The sequence below is a fragment of the Lingula anatina genome, chromosome 8, assembly GCF_051362555.1.
Source record: "Lingula anatina isolate TDL-2025a chromosome 8, LinAna3.0, whole genome shotgun sequence".
In the NCBI taxonomy this organism is placed as follows: domain Eukaryota; kingdom Metazoa; phylum Brachiopoda; class Lingulata; order Lingulida; family Lingulidae; genus Lingula; species Lingula anatina.
Window position 1 is genome coordinate 19302491 of NC_141774.1, and position 12183 is coordinate 19314673.

Genomic DNA, 12183 nt, shown 5'->3' on the forward strand with positions numbered 1-12183 from the left:
TTCACCCAGAGTGGATATTTTCCCATCAAAAGGGGCGGTTCTTTCGAAACCCCCCCCCCCCGGCTACGGGCCTGTGTCTATATAACGAAATTATCAAGAAAAGGCCTAACGTATGGGACTGTATTCTTACATGGGTTAAAGGTTTGTTTAACTGTTTTTATTTAATACATGCACTTCACTAGATATTATATTTGTGTTCTTCTAGTGTATTAAGGTTGATGAAAGTAATTATATGGAATATTAGTATGCTTTCATTTTTGTCCAAAATATGGATATGTTTAAAAAACGAATGTATGGTCAAATGTATGTGGATGTAACGAATGTTATGAATGTATAAATCTGAGAGATGACAGTCTTAAAATTATATATATATATATATATATATATATATATATATATATATATATATATATATATATTTATATATATATATTTTTTTTACTGATATGAAAATACATTTAGTAAGCGTTAATAAATCTATACCATTTAGGATTATTGTTTTTACTTTTGTTGGGTTATCAAGCCACTATAATTGTGGCCAAAGTATGCATATAGTACTATACAGATCAGCCGAAGTCTCCTTTTTACGTTTTTCTTCCATACTGCAGCGATCTGTTGACAACTGACAGGTGTTAGCAATACCTTAATGCAATTTGAAGATGGTGGTCGTAGTCTGAGTTTGATTACTGGTATAACTGTAAAGTTTATTTCGAAGGCACTTTCTAGCCTTCGGCAATTTGCGTAAAACTTCGGCATGTGTGACAGATATCATATTTATTGTCAATTAAACGATTCCTACACAATCACTTTTTATTTTATTTTTTAATGTTAAAGTCACAAATATTTTATTCAGGGCAATTGTCGAAATAAGACTTTCACGCAGAATATAGTATAAATAGAGATTCTATAAATCGTGAATACTAATCTCTTATAATGGTTCAATGACTTAGACGGGTATCAGCTAGATTCTTGTAATTTCACGTTGGGGAAAATACAGCAACTTGAGCAGGCGCATCCATTTTATTATTGTCAAAGATGTTTTTCAGATGCAAGTATAAGCAGAGCAGTAAAAACACAAAACTTTCTTGTTTGAGCTATACTTACTTATTTACTTGATCATTGGGGAGATTTAAAATATAAAACCTTATTTCACGCCGTTTGATATTTCACTCACAGTTTATAATGAAGAACTAATACCCTGCAGGGAAACCAAAAAAATTTGCCTTCTGAGAAATACGAGAAGGAAAAAATGTAAGGGTTAATTATTCCGAAGCTGAAGGAGTGGGGCAGAGGCACGTGACCCTCTTGTTTCGATGATCATTCGCCCCGCCATGGTCAAATCTTCGTCCTCCGGGGACATTCGCTCTTTGGGTCCATGTTTATTCGATTCAGGCCTGTAGGGTACGAGCATTGATAAGAGGTGCGTATGGACGAGTGGAAGATTACATTGCTGAATCACATCTTCTTACGCTCTTTGCTTATCAGTAACAGTATTTATGGTAAGTTTAAAAACGAAAGAAATATCGAATGTTTGTCTTCAACATTCTAAGACATTCACGCCGTAAGGCTAGATTTTATGTATGATGTAAATCAGCTTAAGATGATCAATGTAATTTTTTCCTGAATCGCTGCGTCCATCGCGGTAGTTGTGACGCGGGTCATCTGTGAGACTTGTCTGATCGCGGTTGATGACGTAGCTGTTGCTAATATCGCTGGCACAGTTTACCGACAGATTTACATGTAGGGCACTGCATGTATCAAGAATGAAAGGGGGGGGGGGGGGAGCACGCTCCGTCGTTATCTTGATTTGACGAACCTTAAATACCACACCAAACCTCCGAGTCTCACAAAATTATAAATAATAATAAGAAGAAAAAAGACAAAATCGGGCCATTATTTTTACAGAAATTTAATAATATAAACAGTTGCAGCATATGCCAGTCAAAGGAAAAAAACGCCAACTCTGCAATAAAGATGAGAAATATACATCTGTAACAAGTAGGGGTATCGACGCACAAATCTAGCGAATCTTCATACACGTTGAAGGTTTCATTTCACCTCGAAGAAGAATGAAAACATAAACTTTTCTCTTCTTTACTATAGAAATTATTATGAAAGTGAAAGTGCAAAAGTGCGACAGTATTATCAAATTTTAACATCTTGTCAAAAAAAAGGAACAAACTGTTCTAATGTTACTATCTACGTGTCTGATTAGAGTGCTAGAACTATAGTTTTAAAATTGTTAAAACAATGTAATAATGCTAAAATGAAGTAGCATTATATTCGACCTTCTCAACATCGAACTTCAGAAAACTCTATGTACTCATTAAAATAATCAAGAATATATTCTTTTGTCAGTTGATATCTCTCCAAAGAATGCTGATGTCGGCCATATTTGTTCTGTGGATTGTCTTTGATGTAAGCCGCCATTATGGCTTCTCCTTCTGCGGTTAATTCCAACCCGAAGCGGTCGTAGATTCTCTTCACGACATTCAAGGGGTCTTTGACAATATCACTATAGGCAATATCACAGAAGCGGTGTTCTTCTTCTGGATGTGACTTTCTGAATGCCATCATGTTCAACCCACTGTGGAACAGTGGAATAGCCACCATATTCTCACCGATCTTTTTCAAGTCAAGGCTCGCTGGATCGTATGCAAGACCTTTGTACGTCGCGGCCATCGAGCAGAGAGAAGCGATAGTTTCGCAGGGGTCGCGGTAGGTGTGGATGAAGGTGGCGTCCGGATACACTTTCAAAATGGCGTCCAGATAGAGACTGTGGGTTGACTCTTTAAAAACAAGTTGCTTGTTGGTGTCATCTGGAAAATAGATTATAATTTTTTTTCAAATTGATAATGGGATGGCTTTAATGGCTGTATACACTTTGAAGATTATATGCCAATGAGGAGTCAATGAGCAGAACCAAGCCAAAGAGTGTCGAAAGAAACGATTTGTTTCGATTTCCTGATCAAATCTATGGTATATAGACTAAATATCGGGCCTCATATCATTTTCTTTACGTGTACTTGATTGTCATAATATCTCTACCAGGGGGTCTTGTGGAATATTTATAAAACTGTGCACGTGTCTAGTATGAGGAGGCGACAACAACACAGACGACCCCTTGCTTACTACCAGTCAAACCTCATCTACATTGTAGTACCAAGAATTCAGTCTCGACTATTTATCTATTACAATTGATAACAGTTGTTGTGAATTGCAAAAACGAATCACTTAAATAAAATCCGGAACTAATTCCACCACCCTATTACTATCTAATTTCTATGTCCATCAAAATTTAACCTTTATGCTGACTTTGATAAATCTCTCCGCTGTTCAACTAAAAAACATTGTTCTTTGGAAGTTTACTGACTAAACTTTGGCTAATGAAATTACAGTTATTATTCACCCAATCAATGACCTAAGCTGCCATAATATTTGGATGGCACAAAGTATGAAGTTAAAAAACTTTTAAATCAGTAAAGGAATTGCCTAACCGGTTTATTTGAAAAGACAATGCCCAAAGTCAACACATAACTCAATTTGGAGAAAATAATGAAAATTAAAGAATTTTGTGGTGAGGGGATACTGCAAAAGTGCTCAAAGACAAAGTCGATAAATATCAGGCATTTTTCTGAATCTATTTGAAAACATACCTGAACCCCGGGAGAGGAGAATGAGCTGAATCTGCAATTTATGAAAACGGTAGGCGTCTTCCTTTTCTTCCTCACTCAGCGAGCTGAGCCAGGCTAGGTACTCCTCTGGGTGATTGGCCAAGAAAGTATTCGCCTTGAATATCCCGCAGTTGTCCATCAGACGGTAGCACTCGTAGGGGTTGTCTGCCACGATATTATGCATGGCCTTGACCTTTGGGACTGCCTCGTACATCTGGGCTGGAATAAAAGGTGCATGTTCTTAAAATGGTATGTAGACAAGTTGATTGCTTATTTGTTTTTAACCATCTATGTATAGTTCATGTATTGTAACTGAGGCCACTGTGTCACCGCTAATGTGTTTTATTATCATTCTTTATTTATTTCTTTTATGAACAGGTGAATAAATTAAAAACGATATTTTGGATAGTAATTTCAGATCTGTGTTCGTTAAATTGTTATCGCAATTTTTCAGTAATAGACAAGTAAACAGTGGTTAAATATGGAAATGTTGTTCACTGAAGAAGACATGTACTTTTCTCTATATACATGTATGCTGTGCGCATCAAACCTTTATACAGCAAATTTCCCTTTTTCGCCAAAAATGACTTAAGTCAATTGATTAAGTCAGTAACGTGTGCATTCATTGGTCTTTAAATTAAATTACATATAGGTGAAAATGGAAGAGATATTGGATACAATATGTGCAATGTATTTTTTCTTTTCCTTAAGTGAATAAAATATACGCTGTACAGTCAGCAACTTTCAAAGTGGGAATCCTCCCGTAACAACGTGAACATTTAACCCTCTTTTTCGACCCAACTTGAGAAAGGGCATGGAATCTATATAGTTTTTTTTTTTTACCAAAAGTGCCGTTTTTAAAAACCTCGAACCACCCCCCTTACCCCTCGCCTTATACATGTACAATGAAACCTTACTTAAGGCTTTGCGTTCCGCCTCCACGCGGGGATCCTCCCTTTCTATCAGTATGGGTGTTTCTACCACCGGATGCATCGTCTCGTAGTACCTGGGGGAGGTATTGTTGGGATCCTGATACAGAAGATTCAGCAGGAAGGTCGTCCCGGTGCGGCATGGTCCGATGATGAAAATAGGTCTCTGTATTGGACACTACGAAGACAAAAGAAAATTGTCATAGTAGGCCTAATATTGCTCGTAAAATATTTTGAATTTAGAATAAAAGACGGCTGTATACCACGTCCGGTCCTTACACAATACTGCCTCGACAGTATTCGTTTTCTTCCACGGAAGCACTCTAAGTTTCTTGTTCTGTGTTTATTTCACCATTATGAAATTATTCGACTCAGAAAAGGCAACTTTATGGTTTTGAAATAAACTGTTTTTCTCAAAGCAGTATTTATTTTATACCAATAAAGAACAGTATGAGTGCGACAGTCTACACGAAATGTTCGTGTCACAACCCCCCCCCCCCCCCCCCCCCCCCCAGTGTAAATAAGCGGAAAGTCCGTGAAGCAGAGAGTCTTCTCTCCGTTAGATTCATAGAGGTCAGGAACAGCGTGATGTAATTGTGTCAAACTTTAGGCCGAGGCTTATTTGTACAAATAAATGGATCGGATCGTATCACAGGCACTCTCTCTCGTACCGGTACACGCATATCTCATCGGTATATTATTTTTGGTTTGAGGCATTCTTTAAAGGTACATACGAACCGAGCATCGGTGGAGCGTAGATTCTCAATAACGCATGTAAACCACTTCTACTAGTTTCTTAAACGACTTAAACTGAATAGATCACTTGATCAGCCATAAAAAAGCTTTAGACTGCTCCTTTCTTTAAATTTTTGGTCGGAAATTTAACCTACTTTCGTGACCTACTTTTCTGCCACATTGACATACAGCATAGAATGCTAGCAGAAAAATCTGTTGAAACATCATTTTCGGGTAAAATAAAACAATGCCTTTTGGTAATTTTCTTAGTTATACTACTTGAAACTATATGCTGGTATTTGGTTGGTTTTTGTGACAAAAAATTGACTTTGTATGCATCTTTAAAATAGCATTTAACTTTTATCTAACACAAACATTGCTTTTTTTATCTCGCATGCAGCAGTAAGTGCCCTCGTTATGTCTGTAATCGTGGATTAAGTAGCCTTACAGCTATACTGAAATGCGTTCACAGGTTACTGTCTGCATATTATTTGACGTTTGTCTTTTTAGGCTAGGTCAAACCGACATCTGGGTTAATACGAAAAAAGCTTTATAAAGTAAAGCGTGTTTGAAGTAAAATTGGGCTGTTACGGAATTTGCCTATACGACAACCTATGGGGCCCTATGGGGTGTCCTACAGGGCCGTCCTATAGGACTAATATGTCCTTTGAGGCCTTATAGGTTTTCGGGCCGATTTCCTACAGCGTCCTATTGAAAATTTACGTTAGGGTGTCTAACATTTTTTGTTTGCATTCCGAGTTTGACTCTTCACATCTTAATGTCTCCTAATTCAATTACACGCTGCATTTGTCACCCAAGTAAAATACCTTAGATACATCAACGAGAGGCAGTTTCCCGGCAATGGCCAGCCGGTTCTGGAGGACCTCTGTCCATCTTGTTTCGATGATCATTCTCCCCGCCATGGTCAAATTTTCGTCCTCGCGGTAACATTTCAGTAACGTGGCCCAGCCCTTGTACCACCATTTCCCGGGGAGGTTGTCGGACAGCAGGCGGCTACGGTCCTCGGGGGAGAGTTTGGCCAACAGGCTTTCCTCTGTTAGAGGACAACCGCTATTTGGGTCCATGTTCATTTGGTTCAGGCCTGGAGGGCACGAGTATGGGTAAGGGGTGCGTATGGACGAGTGGAAGATTTTTGCTGAATCACATTCACCGCTTTTCACATAACAGTGGCAGTATTTACCGTGAGTTTAAGAGCAAAAAAGGTCAAATGTTTGTCTTCAACATTCTAAGACATTTATATGGTATATCATGTGGTTAGATTATATGTATGCTCAGTTTAGATGGTGTAATTTTTTTCCGTCTGTTCCATTGTATTTGTATCACTCGTGTGATCGCTGTTGATGACGTCGCTGATACCGATATCGCTGACACAGTTTACCGGCGGATCGACATGTAGGGCACTGTACGTATCAAGAAGAAATGGGTTGGGGGAAGGGGGGGGGGGGCACGCTCGGTCGTTATTTTGATTGCTTGATGAAACTTAAATTCACTTATATGCGACGAACCTTTTAACACCACACCAGACCTCCAAGACCCATAAAATTATAAATAAAAATAAGAAAAAAAGCCATCACTTTTATAGTAGTTTAATAAAATGACCACATGCAGCATATGACGGCAAAAGAAACAAAAATACCACCTATGCGATAAAAATGCGAGGTATACATATGTTACAAATAGAAGCACCAACACTAAAATCTAGCCATTCTATATACACGTTGAAGGTTTCATTTCATCTCGAAGAAACAAGATGAAAATTCCAAGTTTTCTCTTATTATTATTATTATTATTATTATTATTATTATTATTATTTTTTTTTATTATTATTATTATTATTTTATGGCATAGACAATGACATCTCAGTCAATAATCACAACAAAAGTTATTTATTGAAATGACCTGAAATGATGCCTCAAATCAAATGAATATGACATATGAAAAGGTGACGTGTCTGGTAAGAAAAAGATTCGTTTCCCCCAGGTTTAAGGCTACAGTGTGCGACTTGTCAGCTACTGAGTCATGACAATCTATAAGCTGGCAGTCTACATCTGGCGCACGCGCAGTCTGCTTATATGTAGAATAGTTCTCGAGAATGGACTATGAACTCAGCACGTGGACGTGAATTCCATATAAGGTTATCGGTTGATGATTTACGGTAAATACAAGTTATTTATTTCAAAAAATAAAAGAAAAAAACACCCATATTTTGATTAAGCTGCACTTCAATAAGATGACGCCAACCTTGTTATGAGAACTGATGAAATGTTAACAGGCCTTTACAATCTAGTGACTTTGTCTTACCTTGAAGGACAAGGAACAAACGTCAAGTGACAGTCAAAGACTTTGCCTTAGCGCCATTACGGAAAAAATACTTGAAAATTTCCTAGGTCTCGTAAATTTCGTCGGAAACGATTTTTCGCTGACGTAATTTTTTCACTTTGAAAATTTCGTCAAACTTGAAAATGAGCCTCTCGATAATTTTTGAAAAGTTCGTCACCTAATATAGCCGCGTTGTCCAGCTCAAACGTCAGTTGCTTCAAGAAAATAATACGATCATAATATCATTGACGATAACACTCTCAATGGGAGATAAGAACAATAGTGCGCCCCTGCGAGCGGCTACTTACTATATAGAAAATTCTGTTCGCATAAGATCATCAGCGGGAGATCTTTTGCGATCCGAGCGAGACGAAAAGGCAATTTTCATATCTTCATCGGGAGATCGTTCACGATGTAAGCAAAAATAAAATGCATATTTTATTCATATTAGTTCAAGGGACTTAGGAACTTCGTTCGCGGAAGATCGTCAGCGGGAAACCCTTCCCCAATTTGAATTTTTTAAATAATATATATTTTTCATTTTATCTTTAATAACCCCCTTCCCCGCTCACGGCATTTGGAAAAGGTGGACTCCCTTAGTACAGAAAGTTCTCGAGAATCGAGTTTGAACATAGCACGCACGTGGACATCAATTCCATATAAGGCTATTGGTTTATGACTTTCCGTGAATACAAGTTATATACTAATAAGAACAATCAAAAGACACAAACACCCATATCTTGATAAGGCTGCATTTCAATCATATGGCGCCAACCTTGTTCTGAGAACTGATGTAAAGATAACAGGCCTTTATAATCTAGTGACTTGGTTATACCTTGAAGGACAAGAGCGAACGTCTAGTGACAGTCAGCTGAGATTTCAGTGGCATTGATTTACATTATAAGGTGAGACACCTTCACAACTTTTATATAAGCATTTCCTGGTATTAGTGGGGCTGAAATAAGATTTTAAATTGAATAAGCTACGATCAAGCACATGCGATACACTCTCGTTATGTCTTGAACAGTGCATATACTACAGAAAGCGTGTCCTGCTATGATTTACATATACACCTTAGAGTTCGGTATGTTAATATCGAGCTTTAATAAATACGTCCTTTTCGCTGGGTCTGGAAGTTAAGGAGCTCAAGTGTACATTCTTTAAATTTCTAGTCGAATTTTGACTTATCTTTAATCCTTCAGTGTTTTAGGGGCAGACAAGTACAGTAAGCTGGAGATATCGGTGCAAATAATATTTCCCTGGATATCATTTAACAAAATACTGCGGTATTTCTTAAAGCTTACTTAAAAAAGAGAGACTTATTAAAAATTGTTAAACTTTGACAGACTGCTCATTCAGATTTTACAAGAATAATCAATCATGCATATATGTGGCATACAGAAGGGTAACATTACGAGTTTAGAAACACTAGTTTGCCCCAACTGTTCGGCTACAGTGTGTGAACTGCGCATTTCGCCATCAACTGAATCATGACGCAAGTGACGCATGCGCAAACCGCATATCATACGTGGACGTGAATTCCATATCAGCCTTTATGTCGATGATTTTCTATGAATAAAAGTTACTTATTAATAAAATTAATCATAAACACATCCATTTATGATTAAGCTGTACTTAAATCAGCTGACGCCCACATTGTTCAGAAAACTGGCCAAAATCCAAAACCCAACAGGCTTATATAATCTAGTGGCTTTGTCATACCTTGAAGGACAAGGAACGTCAAGTGCCAGTCAAAGATTTTGTCTTAGCGCTAAAAACCAGTTGAGATTTCAGTGGCATTGATATACATCATTAGGTGAGGCACATTCACAACCTTTAAATAGGCATTTCGTGGTATTAGTGGGGCTAAAATAAAATTTCAAATTGAATAAGCTACGATCAAGCAGATGCGATACACTCTCGTTATGTCTTAAACAGTGCATATACTACAGAAAGCGTGTCCTGCTATGATTTACATATACACCTTAGAGTTCGGTATGTTAATATCGAGCTTTAATAAATACGTCCTTTTCGCTGGGTCTGGAAGTTAAGGAGCTCAAGTGTACATTCTTTAAATTTCTAGTCGAATTTTGACTTATCTTTCCTTCAGTGTTTTAGGGGCAGACAAGTACAGTAAGGTGGAGATATCGGTGCAAATAATATTTTCCAGGATATAATTTAACAAAATACTGCGGTATTTCTTAAAGCTTAATATTTAAAAAAACTATGGCGGCATTTGGTAAAGTTCAGTGGCAATGATTTGCTATTTGTTATAACATTTTCTGGAGAATAATGTAACAAAATACTGCGATATTTCTTTACGTTATACTATTTGAAAAACTAAAGTGGCATTTGATTAGGTTCAGTGGCAATGATTTGATATTTGTTATTCTTAATTGTTTCTGAGACGCATTTGAAATTATTTAACTTTGACAGAGTGCCCATTCAGATTTAATTTTACAAGAATGATCATTGCGTTTAAAACAATAGTTTCCGCCAACTGTTCGGCTACAGTGCGTGAAATGCGCATCTCGCTGTCTACTGCTGAGTCATGATCCATTTGAGTTGCAAGAGACGCAAGCGCAAACAGCTTATGGAAAGTTCTCGAAAAAGGACTATGAACATAGCATGTGGACGTAAATTCCATATCAGCCTTTAAGTTGACTCTTTTCGATGAATACCCGTTACTTATTAATATAAGTATCCATAAAATTATTCATGCCTTGATAAAACTGTACTTAAAGCAATTGATGACAACATTGTTCAGGGAAGTAATCAAGTCAAGTGACAGTCATTGACCTTGCCTTAGTGCCATAAAACAGTTGCTCCATATTGTCTGTTTGGCGAAGCACCAATACGAACTTTGTATAGGCATTTTGTGATGGTACTAGTATGTCAGGGGCGCAAATCGTACTCAGATATCTGATCAAAAGCGAGAAAGTGACAATTCCCTTTAATTAACCAACCTCTAATCTTCCTTTCCTGACATGCACCATAACAGTTTTTATCTCATTGTATCTTTCAAAAATACATTTGCTTCCACATATAACTTGCAGACCTATTTTCTATTTCAGATCATCAGGTGGTCCCAGGAATCCGTGATGTCCAAAAGTAAGGGACCATCAGCCAGTTTACTTGGTGCACGTGGACCGAGGGCACATCGTGCCAGAGAGTACATGAACACTTTGGTTGACACCAGAGAGCGCTTAGATTCAGCCCTTGAAACCCTGAGAGGCGTGAGTAAAAAAGGTCCAAATCTTGCCGTCGATGGCGAAGGCGATAACTATACCAGAAGAGGGACGATGTCTTTGTTTGCTATCGCAACAAGAAACCACGTGTTCCTGTTTGATATCATCAAGCTTGGAAAGCTCACTTTTGATCGCGGACTCCGTGAGATTCTGGAGGACCCCACACGCAAAAAGCTGATGTTCGACTGCCGTGAAGATTCCGATATCCTTTGGCATCAGTTCCACGTGAAACTCGACGGCGTCCTGGATTTGCAGCTGTTGCAAGTTATGCATAGTAAGAGGGACATCTCGGATCTCTCGCCAATCGGTCGAAGACGAGGTGAAATAGCATTCTGCCCAAAGGTATTTGGTTTGATGCATTGCCTCGAGGTTTATACCAACGATTTTGCGTCCATTCAAACAAAGAAATCTATTGGCTCAACCTACGCGCAATCAACAGAGCAGTGGTTGGTCAGACCTTTACCCAGCGACATGATCAAGTACGCATGCGTCGACGTATCAACCCTGTTTGTTCTCTACGAAAAAATGAAAATGGGCGATCTTGACATGGAGCTGTTAAATGTGGCATCGGAGCGTTACGTCGACTTAAAGCGTTCGATTATCGCACGCCGTTACGACAGTTATGAGAATAATGGATATCTGCCATTGTATATAATACCTCCAAAAGGAGCTGATAAAGGTATAGTCCACAGTTACTTTCTTTACAAGCTTCTGCCCAATATAGGCCCTGAGTGTACGGGTTGTCAGCGGCGCTTTCCACAGGAAGCATTTATCGGCACGGATCTTAGCAAAGGAGAGCAAAAATGTAAAGTTTGCTTGAGGGTGAAAATGGAAAAGAGTGCCGGGAAGATTAGAGGGAGGAGATTGTAACGTGACGAAGATAACGCGAACAGTTGCTGCTACATTGAATTTTCTAAATTTTGGTGATGATGACCTCCGTCAGTGAGGATTTGTTTTCACCTCTGTTTGTTAATTCGTCACCGCCATAACTCAGTATAATTATAGATTCATGAAGTTTTTAGAAATCTTAAAAGAGATTATAATTTATTTAGGTGTGATTCGGATCAACATCTTGGTCAAAGAAGCTTATAAATGATCGTGCATCACTGCAAGACAAGGCTAATTATTGTTCACCAAAAAATCATAAAAAAATATTTTTAGATCATTGTGCCATGAATGTGCTCAACTAGCACAATGTATGTAAATTCTTTTCTCGTTGATATGTATTTTTTTCAAGGCATCCTGCGCGAATAGTGC

General features: G+C 38.1%; 1 protein-coding gene across 1 annotated transcript; it reads right to left on the reverse strand.

Moving 5' to 3' along the window:
- Positions 1–1803: 1803 nt before the first annotated feature.
- LOC106151315 (uncharacterized) lies at positions 1804–4824 on the reverse strand. The gene is made up of 3 exons (XM_013524528.2): positions 4592–4824; positions 3657–3893; positions 1804–2819 (listed from the first exon to the last, which is right to left on the reverse strand). Exons 1-3 carry the CDS (start codon positions 4665–4667, stop codon positions 2293–2295), a joined length of 840 nt encoding a protein of 279 aa, XP_013379982.2. The 5' UTR covers positions 4668–4824; the 3' UTR covers positions 1804–2292.
- Positions 4825–12183: the final 7359 nt, after the last annotated feature.